The following is a 24,735-nucleotide window of genomic DNA, read 5'->3' on the forward strand; positions in this document are numbered from 1 at the left end:
CTGTAACGCTGCCTGGATCATAATCATACACTGTTCGCTCGTTGGCCAGAGGAGAACTGAGACTGAGCCTGGGTTCTCCCAAGGTTTTTTCTCCATTGTTGTATTATTGTTGTATCTTTGTTGTATTATTTTCATTTTATCAATGTGAAGCTGCTTTGATACAATCTGTATTGTAAAAAGCGCTATATAAATAAAGGTGACTTGACTTGACTTGACCCTCAAGTTGTTCCAAACCTGTATGAGTTTCTTTGTTCTGCTGAACACAAAGGAAGATATTTGGAAGAATGTTTGTAATCAAACAGATCTCGGTCCCCATTGACTTCCATAGTAGTAAATGATGACAGAATTTTCATTTTTGGGTGAACTATCCCTTTAATGGTCCTATCCTCTGATAGGAGGAGATTAAAACAATGGCTTTTTGATTGTTTATATTTTATTTACATCAAAACATAATCCAAATATACATAACAAAGGACAAAAAGGCCCATTGTTGAACAAACTGATCTAAACACCTTGGTGCCATTCCTAAAACAGTTCCTGTTCAACATACCTGTCATTTACCCTGTCATCATCTCTTTAAGAAAGAAAGAGACTTCCGGTAGAGTGAACGCTGGTGTGTCTGTCTGCCGCTGCTCTCCGGGTTTTCGTCTAAGTGGCGTTCTGTATGAATGACTTTAGGAACCTCAAACATTACCTTCTCTACGGACAATCGTATGGATTAATGACTTTTCTTGTGTTTGAAATCTACGGTACACCTCACGTCTGACTGGATTACCTCAAGGAAATTAACACCAATGTACTCACCTTTGCTGTGACCGTTACGTGTAGTCTTAAAATAGGCTGCTTGTTTCTTTGTTCATTGTCAACATCAAGTGGGGCTGGAGCGCGTGGATTTTAAGTCCGAACTGTTCTGGTGGATGCATTGAGAATGATCTGCCTTCTGTTGCTTAGTCTGGCCTTCTGGAATTTCACTGCCTGCGCTCGCCAACTTCAACAGAGAGCTCCCTGCTTGTCTGATATGGTCCTATTCTACTCATCTCTAAAACGACGACATCTCTGCAGATTACAGATCGACCACCCTGATAACAACCAAATACCTGCCATCTGGTCTTCATGCCGTCGTTCTACGATTAGTGAACGTGATACGAAGCGGGGTGGAAATCTTGACATACTGAAACGCACATCTCTCCTCAACAAAACATGGATAGTGTCAATATTAAAATATCATTAATACTCGTTCAATATCGAACAAGTCCTTTAATCTTAATCACTTTTTTATATTACAATCTTTGGATCTCTTATTCATCACTGAGACGTGGCTAAACCCCGGCGAACAAATGGCTTTGGGGGATGTAACACCGCCCGGCTGCGACTTTCTAAATTCCCTACGGATTTCAGGACTCGGCGGTGGCGTCGCTGCTGTTTTTGAAAACTCTTTTAAATGCAGAACACTACCTATGTACATGTATTCCAGTTTTGTTTTCTGTGTACTCGTCTACAGACCTCCCAAATTTAACAAGGATTTTATTATCCATGTATGCTGTCCATCAAAACTGCTGGTAAATGAATTTATTTCGCTCACTGAGTCACTAAACCTTGTACAGCACATCACTGATCCTACTCACAACAAGGGTCATACATCAGATCTGGTATTATTGTATGGTCTTTCTGTGTTCAATTTAGAGATTTTATATACTGGCATTTCTGACCATTATTCAATCATATTTGAGTCTGTGTCTACCTGCCCTCGCCCTACATAAGCTCAGCCTTTATGTAAATTACTGGTTGAATCACTGGTTGAAGCTTATAATAAGTCTTATACGTTCAAACTTGATAATGTCGCTCCACTTTAGTTTAGGAGGGTCAAGGGTGTTTCACAGCCTTGGTTAAACAACGTCACTCGCGCTCTCAGACAAGAGTGCAGAAAAGCTGAACGCAAGAGGAAACGATACAAGCTTCAGGTCTCTCATGGCATCTTAAAAAATTGCTTAACAAATTATCAGCGAGCTGTAAAGGATGCTAAAGCCAATTTTTTTCTACATTAATCTCTGAAAATGCATATCAACATAAAGTTTTGTTCAATACAATTAATTCTGTTTTAAACCCAACCAAAAATACTGTTCTGGATGTTACACAAGAGAACTGTGAAACATTTCTGTACTACTTTACTCACAAAATTGAGCAAATTAAATGTGGAATTGTACTTGCTCCATTTGATCAACCACAAATTACTCTACTATCCAGCTGTCTTGACTGATTTTGAACTAGTTACATCGGAGCAATTAGCAGATGTAGTCTCCAAGTTAAAGTGTTCTAGCTATAAACTGTATTCTCTTTCTACAGGTCTTTTTAAAGAAGTTTTTATGACTTTCGGTGCCAGTGTGACAGCTATAATTATAAGCTCATTAGCAAGTGGAGTTGTTCCTAGCAGTTTTAAACATGTAATCTTACATCCCTTGTTAAAAAAAACTTTTCTGCATCCGGCAATACATGACAACTACAGAACGATCCCCAAACTGCCTCTCATGTCACAGATTTTGGAGAGAGTTGTTTATTCCCAGCTCTACTCCTATCTAAATACATTTAACATTTTGGATACATTTCTGTCTGGTTTCAGATGTGTTGCACAGCACTGAATCTGCATTATTGAAGGTCACAAATGATATTCTACTCTCCATGGACTCAGGTTCGCCTGTTGTCCTAGTTTTGTTAGATCTCAGTGCTGCGTTCGATACAGTCGACCATGATAGTCTTTTAAATCATTTAGAATGTATGGGGGGCATCCAGGATTAAGAAAAAGGGATCATATTTCCCCAGTTTTGGTATCTCTACACTGGCTCCCGGGGAAATTCAGGGTGGATTTAAAAATGTTGAACCCTAACCCTAACCCTAACCCTTTTGTTTACAAGGCACTATTTTTTACACCCTTAAGGCAGGCATACACTGTGTGATTTCTGCGCGATTTGAACTGAACGAGTAGATGTAAAGCCAAAGCTCACGTTTTATGTGCTGCTCACACTATACCGTCCGATCATCGAGCTGTGACTTGACTGCTCACACCATACGTGTGAAATATGTGCGATAAACCGCCGTGCCGGGTTGCGCCAATAGACCATGATATTGTGTATCCAGAGATATTATCAAAACAAGCATCAGCTATCAATATCAAGAGGATTTAGCATTTCAAATTTATGTATTAAATTATTATTAGTATTATTGTATTATTATTATTAGGGATGGCGCACTTTTATTATAAAATTGATAGGCTATTATAATTAATTTGCCACGCAATAATTTCATGGCGCATCACCGCATAACCGACATGCTGCGAGGATAATACAACATTACATAGAAGCTTACTCCTCCTCACTGAAAATTGTCTAAAAACATTTAGGTCGATTACTTTGAATAATAGGCCTATAATTAAAATTATTAACAGTCTATAATATTTCCGAACACTGCAATAATCAGTCACCAATGAAAATTAAAAACAGCTTTATTTCAAAAACAGCTTGTGTAACATGAACATTGTTTAACAAATTAATAAAAGAGGAAGGGTGTAGGCTAAAGAGACATTTTTTTATCAATGCCATAAGTGAAACAAAAGGGAACAGTAAAGAAATCTGGCAGAATTTGAATAAATTAACTGGGAAATATAATACCATTAATAAAAAAATCTAATTAAATATAGATGGAAATGTGATCGATGATCCAAGTAGAGTGGCCATAGCATTTAATAATTACTTCATTGATTCTATAAAAACTTTGACTCACAATTTCCTGGGATTGAAATATTCTTTTGCTCCTCTGAATACTAATGCTCCCATTTTAACTTTTAGAGAAGTGACTAATACCAAAGTGTGTATGATTATTTCCTCTTTAAATTGTTCAAGGGCAAAGGATGTTTACGGAATGGACACAATATTAATTAAAACTCATAAGGAGGCACTCATTCCTCCTATTACAAAAATTATGAATCAGTCTATCATTGATGGAGTTTTTCCAAGTGCTTGGAAAACTGCTACAATCACACCAGTGTATAAATCAGGAGATCATATGACTATTAGTAATTATAGACCCATCAGTATTCTTCCATCAGTATCAGAATTTGCCGAAAAATGGATCTCTGAACAGATAATAATTAATTTAAATGCTACGTCTTTTACATTACAGTACATCCAATGCAATTTGGCTTTAGAAAACATCATTCCGCTGAAACAGCTAATTGTTTTCTTTTGGAAAATATAAAGGCTAAACTTGACCAAGGAGGTGTAGTTGGGGCGGTCTTCCTTGATTTGAAGAAAGCTTTTGAAACAGTAAATCATGAGATTTTAATAAAGTTATCAAAGTTTAATTTTTCACTCAATGTCATCAAATGGATACAATCATACCTTTCTAATAGAAAACAATGTGTTCGCATAGGCCATAAAACTTCCCAAGTAACTGATAATGGCTTGGGGGTACCGCAAGGTTCAACTTTGGGTCCTCTGTTGTTCTGTCTGTATATTAATGATCTACCTGAAGTTTGTCCTTCTGCAGTAACTTGTCAGATGTACGCTGATGATACGGTCATATATGTACATGCAAAAAACAAGAGGCAAGCAGCCAAGGAACTATCAGCTACTATGGTCAATGTTTCTAATTGGCTAACAAACTCTATTGGCTAGTAAATCTGTATGCATGTTCTTTTCAAAAACGGCAAATAAAGATCCCGACCCAGAAGTTACTGTAGCAGGAAGAACACTGTCAGTTGTACAGGAGTTTAAATATTTAGGTATAATAATAGACACACAACTGACATTTAAATCACAAGTTAAAAAAGTTGAATTAAACAGAATTAAATTTAACTTGGTAAATTTTAGGCACATTAGAAGTAATTTAACTACAGAGGCCTCAAAGTTGTACATCGATGCCATGATATTGTTACATACAGTATGAACAACTGTATGACCAGCTGGACGCAGACAGGAAGGACTGCATTACAGTCAGTAGAAACAGTTTATAAACGGGCTTTGAAAACAATGGATAATAAGTCAAATTCTTTTCATCATTGTAATATTTTAAAGAAACATGTTTTTTTAAACTGGGAAAATATGGTCAAACTTGCTGATATCTTGCTGGTGTATAAAATGTTCCATGGTTTAGCCCCCCCTCCACTCAAAGAATTTGTTAAACAAAATCTTAACGCATCCACCAGAGCTACTTCTAGAGGTGATTGTAAAATACCATATAGGAAAAGTTCCTTTGGACAGTCAGCCTTTTCCTACCGTGCAGTGCATACCTGGAACACAATACCTACAGAAGTAAGAAACATTACCTCTCTCACCACCTTTTCAAAAATTATATAAAACAGTGGTTGCAGGATAATCAAATATGTTGTCATAATCATTTACTCACAGGTTGATATATTCTATGTGTCATTATTTGTTTTTGTTTGATGTTGACTGTGTCTATGTAATCTGTTTATGTTTTTAATGTGTATGTATGCAATGTTTTTTACAGTTTTATATTAACAACCTGCCAGGGACGCCAGATGAAAATTAGTCTGTACGGCTAAATCTGGCTCATTTACATTTGGACGTTGTCCTTATGTTCATTAATGTGCATTGTCCCTTTTAAATAAATAAACAACAACAACAAAAAAAGGGCCCGAAATTATGGAATAGTCTTCCTTTCCATGCGAGGTCATCTTCATCGCTATCCATTTTTAAGTCTTCTTTAAAAACATATCTGTTTTCTTTGCCTTTGAATAGATCATGAAATGGGTTTTTGAAGCTGATAGAATGTATGATGTTGTATTTAAAAAAATAATAATATTCTTGCTTGATCTGTAAAGCACTTTGGGTCAACTTCTGTTGTTTTTAAATATGCTATAAAAATAAAGGTTGACTTGACTTGATCAGAGAAGGTCAGCAGGACTCATCAGTGGCATCTGGTCCCTGTAAAAACAACAACAACTGTGAACATGCTGAAATCAGGAGCAACTAGGGCTGCACACTTTAGGGGGGAAATGATATTATAAAATTAAATTATTATAAAATTCCAGTACTTAATAATAAATATAATATAGTAATTAAAATAATTTTACCTTCATTTTTTAAGAAAAATACAGGCAGCCTGTAACTATAAATAATTAGAAAGGAACACTTAAGAAACAACAAACAAAGAACGAGAACAAATGGTGACAGGGAAAACTAAGCAGAATATGACAATGAAACTAAACAAGACAAGGTCGTGACAGGCATCTCCTTCACATTCAAACAGGTCTCCTTGTTGACGATTCCAAGATGGCGACACTTTTGACGTACCTGAAGCAGCCGAGCTGGATCTGTTGTACATATCTATGGTTGGTGACCCTAGCTGTGGTGAATGCACAGGTAAGTGCACTCCCTCAGACAAAATGTGGAAGTGTAACCAGATGTATTTCATGAGATTAAGGATAAAAAACCTTTGTGGAAGTCTTTTTTTATTTCTTTTTTTTTTTTATGAACCATTCCTTCAAAAATAGGAAGTGTTACAACCCAAACCTGATGAACTTCAGATTTTAAATAAAGACACCAGAGGACTTCATTACTTAGCAGACGAAGGAAACAAAAAACATCCAGGTAAGATTGAAATGTTGTTACAAAATGTGAATGTGCTATCAAAAATATCACTGGACAGATTCATTATCATTTGAAGGAAAAATTGTCTCAGGTTACGTATATATCCTGGTTCCCTAAGAGGGGTTGGTAATGACATTTCTATAGTGTCAACACCATGACAGCATCTAGTTCCCCTTTCAGGGAACCAAGTTACATGTGTAACCGGAAATGTTCCCTTTCGGAACTCAACTCTGTCATGGCATTGACACTATGGGAATGTCATTACCAACGCTGCCACACTGAGGAAGATTGTCTGCTCAACAAGGCTGTGTAATACTGGCACAGACAACTGTTGAATGCAAACATGACTTGGTAAACCCTGAAGGACCTGTGACCCTGGGGTTGAGCCCATGTCCAGACTGTAAATCCTGAGTAATGTGTGCGGAGAGGGCCAGCCGGCTGCAGCACAAACCTTATGTCAGGGCCCACCGCTAGATAGAGCTATAGAAGATGCTACACTCCTTGTGGATTTCCAGAGGCAAAGCCATTACGAGAGCCTCATAGGACAGAGCGATAGCATCTATAATCCAATGGGAAAGGCACTGCTTGGTGACTGTGTTACTAAAGCAGACCAGAAAACAAGACAGGGGTAGCTGCAGGTCAGAGCACTGGGCGTGCAGAAAGGAGGTGTGTTTTGGAGGTGTGAATTGCTACAACAGAAACTAACCCTGCCACACACCTTGGTCGACAGCTTTCGCGACCAATAATAAAGACCCTTCTACGCGCACCTACTATTCGGCATTCCCCAACCTTTCGTCATGCTCATTACTCCAACCTGCAGATATCCACACTTGCAAAAAACTGGGAGAATGTACGCCACTGGCCCGACATAAATCCTAAGAGCCTGGATTGGTTATAGTAGATGCAGCCTCTCTATTGCTATGGCGATTCATGTGGCGAAGGGAAGTACGACCAGGTGGCTGGTTACAGGAGCTGTGCAAAATAGCTCTGATCATACCTGGGCAAAGTCTACGGACAGGGCCTGCAGATCTCCTACTCTTTTGAGCAATGTCAATGCAAATAGTAGAGCCACCTTAAAAGTGAGAAGCCTCTCTAAGGCTGACTCTAAGGGCTCAAATGGAGCCTCTAATAAAAAAAACTAAACTTTCCAGGACCACAGAAAGATCCTACAAAGGAACTCTGCAATTTTAGGTCATACAATTTTCTTGTGGTGGGAGCTCTGGAAATCAAAAGTGTCTCAACATCCTTATTTGCGAGATCAGAATCTATGAGCTGTTACCTTTCAGGGACAAGACCCAAAGTTTCCAAATCTTCAGCCAGAAAGTAAATTGCCCTCTGGGAGAGCAGTTTGGTTTCTGCCAAAAGCAGGAACTGCTGTGCCTGCCTGAATAGGAGATGCAAGCACAGCTCGCTCTGGTGATGGATGTAAGACACTTATTGTAAGTTGCTTTCGATAAAAGCGTCTTTTAAATGTGTACATGCAAATAAAGCATTTTATATGATATAATTTTACTGACCTGAAGGTTGAAAGTTTAATTCTGTATTTCCTATGACCATTTTCTTTGCCATGCCATGTGCTTGCTATGGCTTCAGTGCTTGCTTGACCCCATATTGCTGCTTGCATCTGTATTTTAAAATTGATTTCTTCAGGATTAACTTTTTCCCTGCCATTGACGGAAATTTCCACCATTTGTGACAAAACGCTTCCCCACCATTGACGGAAATTTCCGGCATTTCGTGTTTTCACTGTTTTACGGTAGGGGGCACTATTACGCATCTTCTGAAAGAGTACCGAATCTCCTGTTCAAAACACAGGTGAAAAAGAAGCAGAAACATTCATTAATCAACATTAAACATCACATTAATCAAACTGCCTAATGTTACCGAATGAAAATTCGACCCAGGACAAGCTATAGGACTGTGCAAGCTTTGAGGGTGTTTACTCAATCTACTCTATCCATCTATGTTTTGATCATCGTTCTGAATTAGATCTAGATGTAGTCTTTGACAAAAACGTTTTGTTCAGCTTTTTGCTCAAATTGTTGCTTTTTTTTAACTTAAAAAGGAAATGCATAAAGTTAGAATAAAACCTTTTTGTTTTTTAAAGCAGAGGATGTGCTCTTTATTTTGAAATTTTGCATGCTTGAGATATTCACACAACAAAATATTCTGCGGGTCATGAAAATTTTGTGAAAATGATCAAAAATGCTGGCAGTGGCTAGCAACTTTTTTCTAAGTATAAATTATCCCTTTTATTTGTTATTTACTGCAGCCCTGGCATCACAGACCATTCAAGTGGCAGCTCTAGGAAGACCTCTGTTTCCTGGTATGCTGTATGACTGCCGCAAGGATACCTTCATTCCAGGTGCTTTACAAACATAAAATATATAAATAAATAAAAGTTTATTTTCCCCTCTTCATCAAATATTGCATCACTAATTACCAATCCTTGTTTAACAACACTATAAAACCTGCATGTTTCTTCAACAGTACATCACTTCCTTGTACATCTATCTATAAATTACAGTCACGTCTTTCTGTCTGTCTCTCAGTCAGTCTGTCTGTGTGTGTGTGCTATTCGCATATCTCTCGAACCGTTAGTCTGATGGATTTCAAACTTGACAGATGTCTTGCTACGGGCACGAGTAAGTGCAGTGCCAAGTTTGATGTTGTTTGGATTAGAAATGCAAAAGATATTGTTAATATATATCGGTAAAAGAAGCACACACTGCACACTGAGTTAGCACAGCTGGCCACTCCTCCTTTCACACTGACACTGAGTGAGCCCCTCCCCTCCCCCTCTCACACTCACACTGAGTGAGCACAGCTGGCCACTCCCCCTCTCACACACACACTGAGTGAGCACAGCTGGCCACTCCCCCTCTCACACTGACACTGAGTGAGCACAGCTGGCCACTCCCCCTCTCACACTGACAGTGAGTGAGCACAGCTGGCCCCTCCCCCTCTCACACACACACTGAGTGAGCACAGCTGGCCACTCCCCCTCTCACACTGACACTAAATGAGCACAGCTGGCCCCTCCCCCTCTCACACACACACTGAGTGAGCACAGCTGGCCACTCCCCCTCTCACACTGACACTGAGTGAGCACAGCTGGCCACTCCCCCTCTCACACTGACAGTGAGTGAGCACAGCTGGCCCCTCCCCTTCTCACACTGACACTGAGTGAGCACAGCTGGCCACTCCCCCTCTCACACACACACTGAGTGAGCACAGCTGGCCACTCCCCCTCTCACACTGACACTGAGTGATATAAGCAACGTATTAAACTGCAAATTAACAATATGCCCTAATATTTCATGAAAACAACGTTACAGTCAGGCGAAATATGAATGAATAACTAATGAATACATAGATAAAATGTAGGCCTATAATCTTTTTTTTTACAAAGAGTACACTTGAAATATTGCTGAAATTGTAATTATTGTTGTAATTGTAACCTTTTTAATAAAATAGCAAAACATATTTACAAGATAGATGTAAGCAAAATCTTAAATGGTCAATAAAAGTCTTCTTCTAAATATATCTTTTGTCCTTGCATTGTGGCTCAGTCAGTTTCACACCTGAGTGAATGGCTCATCATTATGCAGAGTGGGTGGGGCATTGTATTCTCAGGTGTAAACCACTCCTCGTTCACGCCCCCCTCGCATATTGGCTTTCCAAGCAAAACCTGTTTTACATCAATTTAAATCAATGTATGGTTTTATGTGAACGATAAAGCAAGACTATTTTCACATAATTTTGAAGAAAAAACTCTAGGCGAGGACATCCATTAGTCAAAAGTCTTATTGACACATATTTACTATGTGTTTTGTGGCCTTATTTCAGAAATTTTAGTTTTTAGTTTTTTCAATAACCATGCATAAACATTATTCTCTCAAAAATGAAAACATGTACATACACGTGGCTCACATATTATGGTAGCCCTGTTTGTGCTTTATAGAGTGAATTTACACCTTTGCCATTAATATGTTTATAAGCAACTGAAAAAAGCACAAATGTCAGGGCATGTCAGAACATCTCAAGGGCCCCAAAAACAGCCCAGACCCCAGAGGGTTAATCTGGCTTTGAACTGACAGAGTGTGTCTGCTTCCCGGACAATGGTAGGAAGACTGTTCCAGAGTTTTGGTGCTAAATAGGAGAAGGATCTACCGCCAGCAGTCGATTTAGATATTCTAGGTATTATCAACTGGCCGGAATTTTGAGATCGCAATAGACGTGAAGGACTATAATGCTTTAAGAGCTCGCTCAAGTACTGCGGAGCTAAACCATTTAGTGCTTTGTAAGTGATCAGCAATATTTTAAAATTGATGCGATGTTTAATAGGGAGCCAATGCAGTTTTGACAGAACCGGGCTAATATGGTCGTACTTCCTGGTTCTGGTAAGAACTCGAGCTGCTGCGTTTTGGACCAGCTGTAGTTTGTTTATTAAGCGTGCAGGGCAACCACCCAGTAGAGCATTACAATAATCTAGCCTTGAGGTCATGAACGCATGCACTAATTGTTCCGCATTTGTCAATGAGAGCATATGTCGTAATTTAGATATATTTTTACGATGGAAAAATGCAGTTTTACAGATACTAGACACGTGACTTTCAAATGAAAGATTGGTATCAAAGAGCACACCCAGGTTCCTGACCGACGACGAAGACTTAACAGAGCAGCCATTAAGTGTTAGACAGTATTCTAGGTTATTACATGAGGAAGTTTTTTGTCCAATAATTAGAAACTCTGTTTTTTCAGAATTTAGAAGAAGGAAATTACGAGTCATCCAATTTTTTATATCCACTATGCATTCCATTAATTTTGTGAATTGATAAGTTTCGTTAGGTTTTGAAGAAATATACAGCTGAGTATCGTCAGCATAACAGTGAAAGCTAATTCCATGTTTCCTAATGATATCTCCTAATGGTAGCATGTACTGTGTGTGTGTGTGTGTGTGTGTGTGTGAGGGTAGCATGTACAGAGTGAACAGCAACGGTCCCTAGTACTGAGCCTTGTGGTACACCATACTGAACTTGTGATCAATTAGAGATCTCTTCATTTACTGCTACAAACTGATAACGGTCAGATAAGTATGATTTAAACCATGCTAGTGCAATTCCACTAATGCCAACATAATGTTCGAGTCTATTTAAAAGAACGTTGTGGTCAATAGTGTCAATGCAGCACTGAGATCGAGTAACACTAATAGAGAGATACAAACACGATCGGATGATAAGAGCAAATCATTTGTGACTCTAATGAGGGCAGTCTCAGTACTATGGTACGGTCTAAATCCAGACTGGAAATCCTCGCAGATACCATTTCTTTCAAGAAAGGAACACAGTTGTGAGGATACTGCCTTTTCTAGTATCTTTGACAGAAAAGGTAGATTCGAGATCGGCCTGTAATTGACTAATTCTGTAGGATCAAGTTGCGTTTTTTTAACAATTAAGCTAGAGAAAAATATATTGATTATCATGTTACTTCAAATGTTTCCATTCGTTATGATGATATGAAATGAGATAATAGTAAAAACATGAAGCCGTTTGGTGCGTTTTGCTTTTCAAATGCGATCACGATCCAAAATATGATACATTCAAATGCGATCGCGCTGCAAAATATGATACATTCAAACGCGATCGCGCTGCAAAATATGATACATTCAAACGCGATCGCGATCCAAAATATGATACATTCAAACGCGATCGCGCTCAAATATAAAACATTATGGTTACCATATACATATCTACGTTTGAGCAGATATCCACAAACACAGTAACAGTAAACACAGGTCTAAATATTATAATATTCCCCATATATCTAGCAACAGTTCAACTGCAATGTGACATTTATGCAACAATAACAAACTAATATGTAAGAATTTCTTACCTTACATCTTTCTTGTCTTCAAATCGCGTTCTTCTTCTTCTGATGTAAATCCAATGTAAGCTCAGGCGCGTCTTTCAAACTCGACGAAAAGTGAAGTGAAGTGTTTTGTTGTTGAGGTAATGAGCGAGTTCGCGTTCCATGTGGAGATTTGCATGTGAATCTCTTTTGCGCGAGTGGGCATGGCCAAATTAAATATAATGAGCAAGCATTTGAGAAGCTGGACATCGTTTTCAGTTTGAATCCGATCATTTAAAAGTACACACTTAAATGTTTATAAAGGTATATGGCTCATAAATGTGTGACAAGTGACAAGTATTCGCTGAGTTTTGTTTCAGTTTATAGACGTGCTCAAGAAAAGAAAGTTCACAGCGACGGAGAGGCAGAACGCACAACCCTGTTTATTTTCTTTATTTTACAAAAGCACAATGTTTTGATTTGATTGTAAGTGGACACATACAAAAGTAGCAATATCACAGATTCTTTTTTTATATTTTTTTTTCTGTATGACCATAAATGACGGAGTAATTTAAGTTTATAGTGCTACAATGTAGAGAAAATCCAGCAAAACGCGCTGGCGCGTTTGCCGACCCCAGAGGGTTAACGGAACAAAATAATTTAACATAACTTAATTAACTAGGTGCAGGTCCCTGTGAGGTGGGATAATCAGGAGGGTGGCACACTGCAGATACTGCTCTGGGGACAGACCTTCACCCTCACCACCTGAGGAGACAGCAAACAAGACCGGCAGGGTGGGTGATACAGAACTTTTCTCAGGCTCACCGTACCTGCACAGCGGCAGAAGGTCTGTCAGGTGTTTAACCCTCTGGAGTCTGGGGTGTTTTTGGGGTCCTTGAGATGTTCTGACATGCCCTGACATTTGTGCTTTTTTCAGTTGCTTATAAACATATCAATGGCAAAAAAAAATTACACTCTATTTAGCACAAACAGGACTACCATAATATGTGAGCCACATGTATGTACATGTTTTCATTTTTGAGAGAATAATGTTTATGCATGGTTATTGAAAAAACTAAAAATGAAAGTTTCTGAAATAAAGCCACAAAACACATACTAAATATGTGGCAATAAGACTTTTGACTAATGGATGTCCTCGCCTAGAGTTTTTTCTTCAAAATAATGTGAAAATCATCCTGCCTAATCATTCACATAAAACGATACATTGATTTAAGTTTTGCGAAACACTTTTAGTTTGGAAAGCCAATATGCGGATGGGGCGTAAACGATCATGCATATTAAGTAGTTCACACCTGATTAGACAATGCCCCTGCATACTTAATGAGCCATTCATTCAGGTGTGTCACCTATAGCTAACTTAAATATACGAGATACATACATATATATATACACATACATACACACATATATATATATATATGCATACACACACACACTCACACATACACACACATATATATATATATACACTACCAAATTGGTTCACAGTTGGAAGCATCACAATTTTTTTTTATTTTTCCACAAATTGTGCTTGCAAATTGTATAATATCCAAGGTAAACATGTCTAGTAATTGTGAAGTTAATTCTCATACTGTATTTTCAGTTTTGGAATATTTATCCTCTTCCCAAATTTGTCACTAATAAAACACAATAAAAATGATTTAAAGAAAAAAATTATATTTACCTTTTAATAGTTTGTTTACATCTACCTTTTAAATATATTTTTTTATTAAAAAGGTTACAATTACAACAACAATTCAAGTGTAATCTTACAGTATATTTGTATCAGTATATATATGTCTTTCATATTTCGCCTGACTGTAACGTTGTTTTTATGAATTTTTCAGTCGATTTTTACTCATCTCAGTATAGCAATACAGTTTGCCAGAGATGGGGGACTCGAGTCACATGACTTGACTCGAGTCAGACTCGAGTCGCAAATTTAAGGATTTGAGACTTGCTTGACTAAATTAAGAAAATGACTCGACTTGACTTTGACTTGAGATCCAATGACTCGAGACTTGACTTGACTTGAGCTGTATGACTCGAGAATGACTTGATATACATTTTAATATAAATCATCGCAACATCAATTGATGAACAAAATGAAAGCAACGGAACCATTGACGCCACAGTCATCAGATTCTGCGCGATTGCGTGACGCTGCACAAGCCCGGAAAAACATACATCGCGGTGAGCGCGCACTAAATACAAAACCATCTCCAGGCCAGCATCGTTTCTTTTTGGATATAAACACTAGAAATTGACCATATTCATACAAGAAGATTTGCTGTAGCCTACGCATGATAACAGGCAAGGGATATCTGACGACCATCACAACCTCGAACAGTCGAACTTCATTCACCACGTCTAAAAGTAAGCTATGGCTTGTTTAACCTGTTTGTTATAGTTAATTTGACTATCTTTAAATCTAGAGAGAATATTGGTCAAAACAGCATGCCTCTTTATACACAATTATGTTTTCAAATGTAGCTTACTGTTGTCAATATTCAAATGATAATTAATGATGGCATATGTTTTGTGTAACATTTGCCACATTTCTTTCCAATCATGCTTTAAAGCCAAATATGTCGTTCTTTCCAATGACAAAAAAACAACATAGAAAACTGTTAATGTTTTGTGTTTTATGTTTCTCTTAAAACAGGGTTAGATGTTATCAGGGGGTTGGGGGCAAAATGCCAGCAGAATTAATATGCACCCAAAATTCAAAATGTGGTGGAAAAATTGCCCTAGTATGAGTTATTTTTATAATTATCCTATAACATATGATATAAAAAAATATTTCCAGAATATTGACGCGATTGCAAATGTGATAATGATGATTTTATAAAACAGTTCAGTAAACAAAGAGTGAATATTGTGATGTGACATTTTAGACATAATATTCCAAATATTCTCTGTTTTTGCTCTATTTCTCCAATGACAATACTTCCAAACAAGCCACAGAAAGAGTTATCTTTCTGATATTTGTGATTCAGTGACCTAGTTGCTTAGTTCCAGAACGAATCTGCCGTTTTGAACAAATCAGTTGAATGAATGCTTCTATGACTCGTACATTAAGATGGTGATTTGGCGCCACCTATTGGCGGTTTTAACTTCATAATTAAAAATATATAACTTATTTAAAGGGGATGCCAGTTTGAAGAATGCTATTTGGTGGCATAAGAACCATTATACTTGAATTGTGAATTGTTTAATAGCCTACCTTTTAATGGTCTTCTGCAATGTTTGAGGCATTTTTTTTTTTTTTTTTGCTTTAATGTTGGCCTAATTTCAGTTACATTTCCATTTTAGGCTATGTAGTTTGAAATTTTATTTATTTTTTTATTTTTTAGATTTTTATTGTAGTAACCATTCAGCTGTATGTGGAAATGCATTTTTTTTTTTTTTTTAAAGTTGCAAATAAAACCATAGTCCACAACTTCTGTAGTTTTAACTTATTTTAATATATAAATTCTGTGAAATCATCAAACGTTTGTATGACTTGCCAGTGACTTGTGACCCCAGCTACGACTTGACTTGACTTGCTTGACATAAAGCAGTGACTTGACTTGACTTGACTTGCTTTTCACAAAATTGACTTGGACTTGCTTGAGACTTGAAGGTTAAGACTTGAGACTTGCTTGTGACTTGCACATGTGTGACTTACTCCCACCTCTGCAGTTTGCTAAAACATCATCATTCATTCACACACGCGATTTAAATTTAAACTGTCTTTTTGCCAGCTGTGCGCGCATCTCGCCGTTCATTCATTCATAAAGAAACCCGATTCACGTGAACTTACTAGTATTCCTCAGCCCGCACTTCTGAGATACATTTTCCATTATTATTATTCCTCACAGCGCTGCAAGACGGTGTAAACATGTAATGATCTGATAAACTTGTGTTTTCTCGAGCTGATACGGGGGGCGTTCACAGGATTGCGCGGATTACCTCAGCCATTTGCATTTGAATAGCGCGCGCTCTCCGTGGGCGTGTCACATTACATTTGAATTAGCTCTAATGAGGTCGACTGGAATCGCTCTCTTTTAATACAGATTTCACAAGATGAGAATATTTGTTTTTATAAATTACTTCATTTAAAAGAAGAGAATTCAAGCTTCATGCCTGTGTGTCTGTATGCCTGTTTGACTGAGTATTCGCTTAGTTATTGTTCATTTTCGGATGCGTTTCAGAATGGACTACACTGACAGAGAGAAGGCAGAACTCGCTTCGTGTTTATTTTTCTTTATTTGGCAAAAAACGCAACACTTTGTTTTTATTGTGAGTATACACAAAAATAATACACATTTAACAGAATCGATTGATGTATGAAACTCCTATGGAAAATCAAAGTCAACAGAGTATTTATGAGTTTCTTTTACACTGATAAAAAAAAAGCGAGCTGGTATCGCCGGCGATACCGTCGACCTCAGAGGGTTAAGGCGGGCGTACACGGTGCGAGTTCGGACCAGGTTCGGACACTCGGGAGGCCGTGAGATATTGCACACGTTGCAATCAGTTTAACTGACAATCGCGTAAAAAAAAGCTGGTACACGGCACGACTGTCCTGCACGAATTTTATCCCGAGCCGGCAGCAATCACGTGAGCTTTTGCGCTAAACACAGAGACCGTCAATGTTGCATGCAGGCAAAGCTTCAGATAGAAAAAATGACAGAAATGTGTGTGCAAATGATTTGTTTTAAAGCAGAGAACAGTAGCCTTTCAACATAAAAACTTTATGAGAGAGAGAGAGAGAGAGAGAGAGAGAGAGAGAGAGAGAGAGAGAGATGAGAGAGAGAGGTGTATGTGTGTTTGTGAGAGACAGTGCGCACGCTGTATGGTTGCTGCCACTGAGGTAGCCTATAGCCCCATCGACGTGGTTGTGTATGATTTGGCAATAGGGGACAGCTGGTGAAAATCGGACCGACTCCCCGAATTTTTTAAACATGTTTTATCCCATGAAACATGCCCCTCCTTGAACTGCCACCTTACCGTGGTGGAGGGGTTTGAGTAGGGTCTCCCAAGGCAAACAGGTCCTAGGCGACGGGTCAGACTAAGAGCGGTTCAAAAACCCTTATGATGAAAAATAAAACGAGGACCGTGACGTCGCCCGGTATGGCGCAGCCGGGGCCCCACCCTGGAGCTAGGCCCGGGGTAGTTTTTTGACAAAATTACTTACTTTTAAGATGTGGATTTGAAAGAAATTCTCAAATAATACTTTTTTATGTTGATTTGAAGTGTACACGTTTTTGCATTATTATAACTACAGCCAAACCTGAATACAGAGATATTTTGTTACACATAACATTAAAATTCAATAAAAATGTAACAAAAATAAACAGGAATGCTTTATCACAGCTTAATCCATCTGGATCTGATCTCATTTCAACCTCTTATTTGAGTCTTCTGACTCAATTTTTCTGTATGGTAGAAGTTCATTTGTGTGTATAATTGTGTGTGTGTGTGTGTGTGTGTGTGTATGCGTGTATGTATGTGTGTGTGTGTGTGTGTGTGTGTGAGTGGGTGTGTCTGTTTTGCACTATTGATGTTTTAGAGTTTCACCCCTTCATTGCTGAGCACTTTTTTTCTGCATCGTGGCCGATTTGTAGATTGTACAAATCTTACAAATGTGTTTTTGTCGATTTCACATTAATTTCCTATGGTCGTCATTTTTGATCGAAGAACACAAGTGTGACTACATTTTTTATGACCACTTAGCCTGCTCGAACCATGCCCTCAATTTTTTTGTGTGTTCACATTCCAAATGCCATAAAAGTCACCAAGTTCCGTAGTCCGTACCATTCCGATGAAGCTGTGATTTAAAAAAAAAATAATGAAAACAGAAAATTTTACTAAAACAGACCAAAGAGCACCAGATGATATAGCTGACATAAAAACAAAATAAATAAATAAACAACAACAATCATAAACAAAACACACACACAAAAACAAATAATCAACTTAAAACACAAAAACTGTTGACTCTTAAAGGATTAGTTCACTTTCAAAAAAAATGTTTTGCTGATAATTTACTCACCCCGATGTCATCCAAGATATCCATGTCTTTCTTTCTTCAGTCGAAAATAAATTAAGGTTTTTGAGGAAAACATTCCAGGATTTTTCTTCATATAATGGACTTCAATGGCAACCAACGTTTTGAAGGTTCAAATGTCCGTCTCAATGCAGCTTCAAAGTCTCGACACGATCCCAGTCGAGAAATAAGGGTATTATCTGGCGAAACAATCGGTCAATTTCCACAAAAAAATAAAAAAAATTATATATATATATATATATATATATATATATATATATATATATATATATATATATCGTCGCTGCCCGATGAAACTTAATGGACATACGTGCATATTTTACAGTAACGGTGGTCGATACGCGTTCTTCCGATCATTAATTAGAATGGCCAAGTCGCGTTTCATATTGACAGATGAATAGGCTACGCTCAGTTTATTAAATAGCCTACATCTCAGTTTATTAAATGTCTCTTGTAAACTATGAAGGGACAATGAATCAATACACTCATTGCTGACCCCAGGGCCGGCGCATCCATATAGGCGAACTAGGCAATTGCCTAAAGCGGCACTTTTGTAAGGGCAGCAAAATGTGTGCCAACCGGGAATGAACAATTCACAAAATAGGCTAGGCTATGATCATATAATAATACATAATCAGAGAGTAGCCTTTTTCTTTTCGTTTTGAATTATTTCGTTTAAAGACTTTTCAAGCTTTGTGTATTTGATGTCTTTCTCATGTCTGTGTGAGGCATACACTGAGTTTCGTTAAGTTAGGATGAGATGTGCTTAAAGGGATAGTTCGCCCAAAAATGAAAATTCTGTCATCATTTACTCACCCTCAAGTTGTTTCAAACCTGTATGAATTTCTTTTTTCTGCTGAACACAAAAGAAGATATTTTGAAAAATGTCGGTAACAAAACAGTTGATGGACCCCATTGACTTCCATAGTAGTTTTCCATCTGTTTAACGTGCAATGCAAGTGACCGCGTGGGTGCCTCCATGATTATATTGTCTGCTATATATTTGCTTCTTATTTATTAAATGAAAGGCTTCAAATCAAGTTCACGGATAATTGTGCGTGCATTTATTAATCATTATAATACTAAAATCATAACAAAGTAGGCTATGCTATGTACAAAAAATACAGCCATTTCTGTTTTTTTCTTTTAAACAAAAAAAAAACAAGCTGCACCCTTTTTTTTTTACATTTCATCTTTCATTCCGAAATAGAATAATGAATGACCGAAAAAGTGCACAGACCCGACAGGCTATTAGCCTTTTTACCCGTTATCAATCTAAATTAATCTCGTTTTTAATTTAACTTAATTTCGTTTTTCTTTATTTAAATTTCGTTTTTCTTCATTTAAATTTTGGGTTTTTCTTTATTTAATTTTCGTTTTTTTCTTTATTTTAATGTCATTCTTCTTTATTTAAATTTAGTTTTTTCTTTATTTAAATTTCATTTTTTATTTTTTTAAATTTAGTTTTTTTTATATTTTTTTTATTTTTTTTTCTTTATTTAAAATTCGTTATTCTTTATTTAAATCTACCCTTTACTGTGTCAGTAATTTATTAGTCAGAAAAATATTAGACTACCTTAAAAGTATTGCTTAAGTTAACAGACCCGTGCGTTAACATCTCCACAATAAACAGTGACAATTACTTCGTCTAGACCATTTACCGGTAAATAACAGTTGTGAATATATTGCGAATATATAATAAACTTGTCAAAAACAAACGTTTTCTGATACTTTACCTCACAGAGTTATTCGCTATCCAATGCTGAGCTTCCAGAGATGCTTTTTTTAGACCGGCGAGATGCCTCCACAGGGCGGGAGATACGCGCCGTGATTGACAGCTTTGACACCAAATGGATATACGTGAAAATCAGATGACATTGATTTCACAACTTTTCATTGGTCATTTAGATATGTGAAGTATACTGTATACGGAAATGAACCTGGACATTCTATCCGTCGAAAAATCTCAAAATCGGCAAAATGTACATACGCGGTTTTCATCGGACAGCGACGATATATATATATTTATATATATATACTTTTAAACCACAAATGCTCATCGTGTACCATCTCTGAGATGCGCCGCATATTGCGTCATCACGTTGGAAATTGTGATAGTGATTACACTTGTCTGTCTGTTATGTTTTTCTTTTTCTTCATAACGTTACTTAGTTTGAATAAATGGTTATGTGTTAGGCGTAGTGGCCTAACCTAGCAGCTCAAAACATCTTTTTAATGCTATATTGTTTCTAAAATTGTAATTTTCCAAATTCCGCCACATTACGTTGCATACATTACATTACGTTTTATTCTGTTTAAATTCTGTATAGAAAGCGTATCTTTGGGTAAAAGGAAAATTACACACATATCTTTATGCTATGAAAGATTTGTAAATATGTGACGTTCTGTAGTTGTAAAAACATTTAAATGTTGCAGATACGTCCACATTATACGTTTTAGCATCTATCCAAATGATAAAATGAGAAAGATGAGAACAGATTCAATATTTTAGCATATTAAAGCTTAATATACGGTATGAATTAGTTCCCCACATCATGACAGCAATATTACAGACAACACAACTCACCGTATTCTCTGTTGTCAGTTTGTCTTATTGCAAATACTTGAACGAGTTGAACGTGCTTTAAGCCAATAATTAAAACCAGTATATCTGACATTAAATCCCCATACTCTGTGACTTTAAGTAGACACTATTGATGACAACAATGCATTTGTGAACCTTTTGATATTTACTGTTAAAATCATACATTTAAATACTGCTGATTCTATTGATACCAAAAGTTGAATGAATATCTGATAACTATATGTTTTTAAGAATTTAAGAGATATGATTTTGTGATATCAGCATTTAAAAACAAACATGATTTTAATAATTAGAACTAAAATGTGGCTTTCATGTATTCACAGACATTCTCATAATAAGCAGTAGAATGATTAAAATGATTGAGCATTAGACATGTATTGATCAATTAATGTCTCTTTGAAAAATAATAAAAAGGAGGTTGAGCTTTAATCCAAGTCTTATAAAGCAATATGATTACTTTGTATATGATTATTATGATTAACCATATTCCCTCTGATCAAATCTGTGATCAGTTCTACAGAAGCCAAATTAAATATGGTGACATGTCAATAATATCAAATCCTCAACTGTGGCTGTGTCAGGATTTGGGCTCTGTAAACAGCAGAGACATTTCTAAATATCTTCTGTGTTGGGGGATTTCTGCATGTGTTAGCAATGGATGCAGGATCACTTTCTCTTGACATGATAATCACACTCTTCATGTCAAGTCAAATCAAGTCATCTTCATTTATATAGCGCTTTTAACAATGTAGATTGTTTCAAAGCAGCTTTACAGAGATAAGAGTATAATTTAAAGGTATAGCGGAGGATCTTTCCGAATTTTAGATAAGACCCGCCCTCTCCACTTTTTGAAAAGTTTGATTGATTCACCAGAATGATTGACAATAAGGAGGACCAATAGTATAGGCTATCCACCCGGAAGTAAAAAATCCTCTGCTATACCTTTAAGGTAACAGAGATTGTTTTGGCTTTATAGCGGTTCTTTAATAAAGTTATTTTCCAGCTAAAGTTAGTTTTGATTGATTCGCTTCCGTCGCAACGATCATTTGTTATTAAATTAGGGGCCGCTAAGATGACACCATTCTCTCTACACAGACTTTAAACGTGAACCTGTGAGAAACGCTGATGGTGTTCACATGCGCATTTAGAATGGGTTCTATAGTTATGTGCGTTTGAATATATGTGCGCAGGTTTGGAATTCCCTACAAACCAAGCCTGAACAAAGTACTGGTGTTTCCTTATAATTTTTGATACATAATTTTATTTTGTCACTTCGGGGTAGATACGCGAAACGAATTTTCCCGACAACACCTTATCTGTAGAGTGGTAAAGGGATCCCCCATAGGGAGAGACTAGTTGGCACTTCAGCACTGCGTTGTCATCGGGTCCAGGCGAAGGTCCTTCGTCAGATCTGGATGCGGCCTGGATCCGGCAGGCTGCGGGAAAACCTCGGGATAAACACAGACACTAATATTAGCGTAGATGCCATTCTTCTTATGATGTAACGAGTACATCAGGATTTATGGGAAGTGTTCCCGGTTCCAGCTGACCTAATCTATGCAGCCTAACATTGAATTATAGAAGTCTATAATGTATTATGTGAATGCTAGGTCAAAGAGATGTGTCTTTAATCTAGCTTTGAACTGACAGTGTCTGCTTCATGGACAATGGTAGGAAGACTGTTCCAAAGTTTTGGTGCTAAATAGGAGAAGGATCTGCCGCCAGCAGTCGATTTTGATATTCTAGGTATTATTAACTGGACGGAATTTTGAGATCGCAATAGACGTGAAGGACTATAATGCGTTAAGAGCTCGCTCAAGCACTGCGGAGCTAAACCATTAAGAACTCGAGCTGCTGCGTTTTGGACCAGCTGTAGTTTGTTTATTAAGCGTGCAGGGCAACCACCCAATAGAGCATTACAATAATCTAGCCTTGAGGTCATGAACGCATGAACTAATTGTTCTGCATTTGTCATTGAAAGCATATGGCGTAATTTAGATATATTTTTAAGATGGAAAAATGCGATTTTACAGATACTAGACGCGTGACTTTCAAATTAAAGATTGGTATCAAAGAGCACACCCAGGTTCCTAACCGACGACGAAGACTTTCAGACGACGACGAAGACGAAGTTTTTTGTCCAGTAATTAGAATCTCTGTTTTTTCAGAATTTAGTAGTAGGAAATTACTAGTCATCCAATTTTTTATATCCGCTATGCATTCCGTTAATTTTGTGAATTGGTAAGTTTTGTTAGGTTTTGAAGAAATATAGAGCTGAGTATCGTCGGCATAACAGTGAAAGCTAATGCCATGTTTCCTAATGATATCTCCTAATGGTAGCATGTACAGAGTGAACAGCAGTGGTCCTAGTACTGAGCCTTGTGGTACGCCATACTGAACTTGTGATCGATGAGACATCTCTTCATTTACTGCTACAAACTGATAACAGTCAGATAAGTATGATTTAAACCATGCTAGTGCAATTCCACTAATGCCAACATAATTTTCGAGTCTATTTAAAAGAATGTTGTGGTCAATAGTGTCAATGCAGCACTGAGATCGAGTAACACTAATAGCGAGATACAACCACGATCGGATGATAAGAGCAAATCATTTGTGACTTGTCTTGCGTTTTTTTAACCCTCTTGGGTCTGAGGAGTTTTCTGGGCCCTGGAGGTGTTCTGACATGCTCTGACATTTGTGCTTATTTCTGTTACTTGTGACATTTTCATGGCTAAAGTCTGATTACACTGTATTCAGCACAAACTCTGCTACAATAATATATCAGCAGCATGTATGTAAAAGTTTGTAGTTTTGAGATAATGACATTTATCCATGGTTTGTGAAAATACAAAAATAAGTCACTGAAATCACTGAAATAAGGCCATATAACCCATACTGATTATTTCTTCACAAGACTTTTGAAAATTGTATCACGTAGCCTAGAATATTTGCTCCAAAACTATGTGAAAATCATCCTGACTGCTCATTCAGATAAGACAATATATTGATTTAAAATTTGTAAGACGTGTTTTGTGTAAGAAAGCTTTATGCGAGGAGGCATAAACACATACTGAATATGTATGGCTTTTCACACCTGAGAAAGACAAAGACCCTCCCCTAATGGCCCTATTAGGAGCTATCAGGCCCTGTCATTCTGACCAACCTTGCACAGAGAATGAGGAGATTTAAAAAAGAATGGCTTTTTGATCGTTTGGATTTATTTACAACACAACATAATCCAACGATACACAACAAATGACAAAAAAGCACACTATTGAAAACAATGATCCAAAGACAGAGACCTTTGTGCCATTCCTAAAAACATTGTACATACCTTTCATTTCCAAGGGGTTTGATTTTCACTTTACCATGTTCATATACAGAGACTCATGTGAATGTTGAAGTCAGCAGGACTCATCATTGGGGCATCTGGTCCCTGTAAAAAAAACAAAAAAACAAACACTGTGAACATGCTGATATCAAGAGAAACTATAGGGCTGTACTGTCAAAATGGTTTTTTTTTTCTGGTTAAAATTGCTTTTTGAAAAATTCACAGAATAATACACACACAAATGTTCCCAACACTATATATCGAA

The 24,735-nt window shown here is 37.2% G+C and overlaps 1 protein-coding gene across 4 annotated transcripts in view; it reads left to right on the top strand.

Annotated features, from left to right (window-relative positions):
• Window positions 1-24,735, top strand: part of LOC311091170 (stonustoxin subunit beta-like) — a 51,867-nt gene that overhangs the window by 22,611 nt on the left and 4,521 nt on the right. For all 4 annotated transcript variants that reach the window (XM_084126968.1, XM_084126971.1, XM_084126969.1 and 1 more), the window contains 3 exons: window positions 6,265-6,377; window positions 6,509-6,605; window positions 8,878-8,970. In XM_084126968.1, coding sequence (XP_083983094.1) covers window positions 6,265-6,377; window positions 6,509-6,605; window positions 8,878-8,970 — 303 coding nt within the window. The remainder of the gene's footprint in view (window positions 1-6,264; window positions 6,378-6,508; window positions 6,606-8,877; window positions 8,971-24,735) is intronic.

Source organism: Abramis brama (genome assembly GCF_963993115.1).
Source record: "Abramis brama genome assembly, chromosome: 1".
In the NCBI taxonomy this organism is placed as follows: Eukaryota; Metazoa; Chordata; class Actinopteri; order Cypriniformes; family Leuciscidae; genus Abramis; species Abramis brama.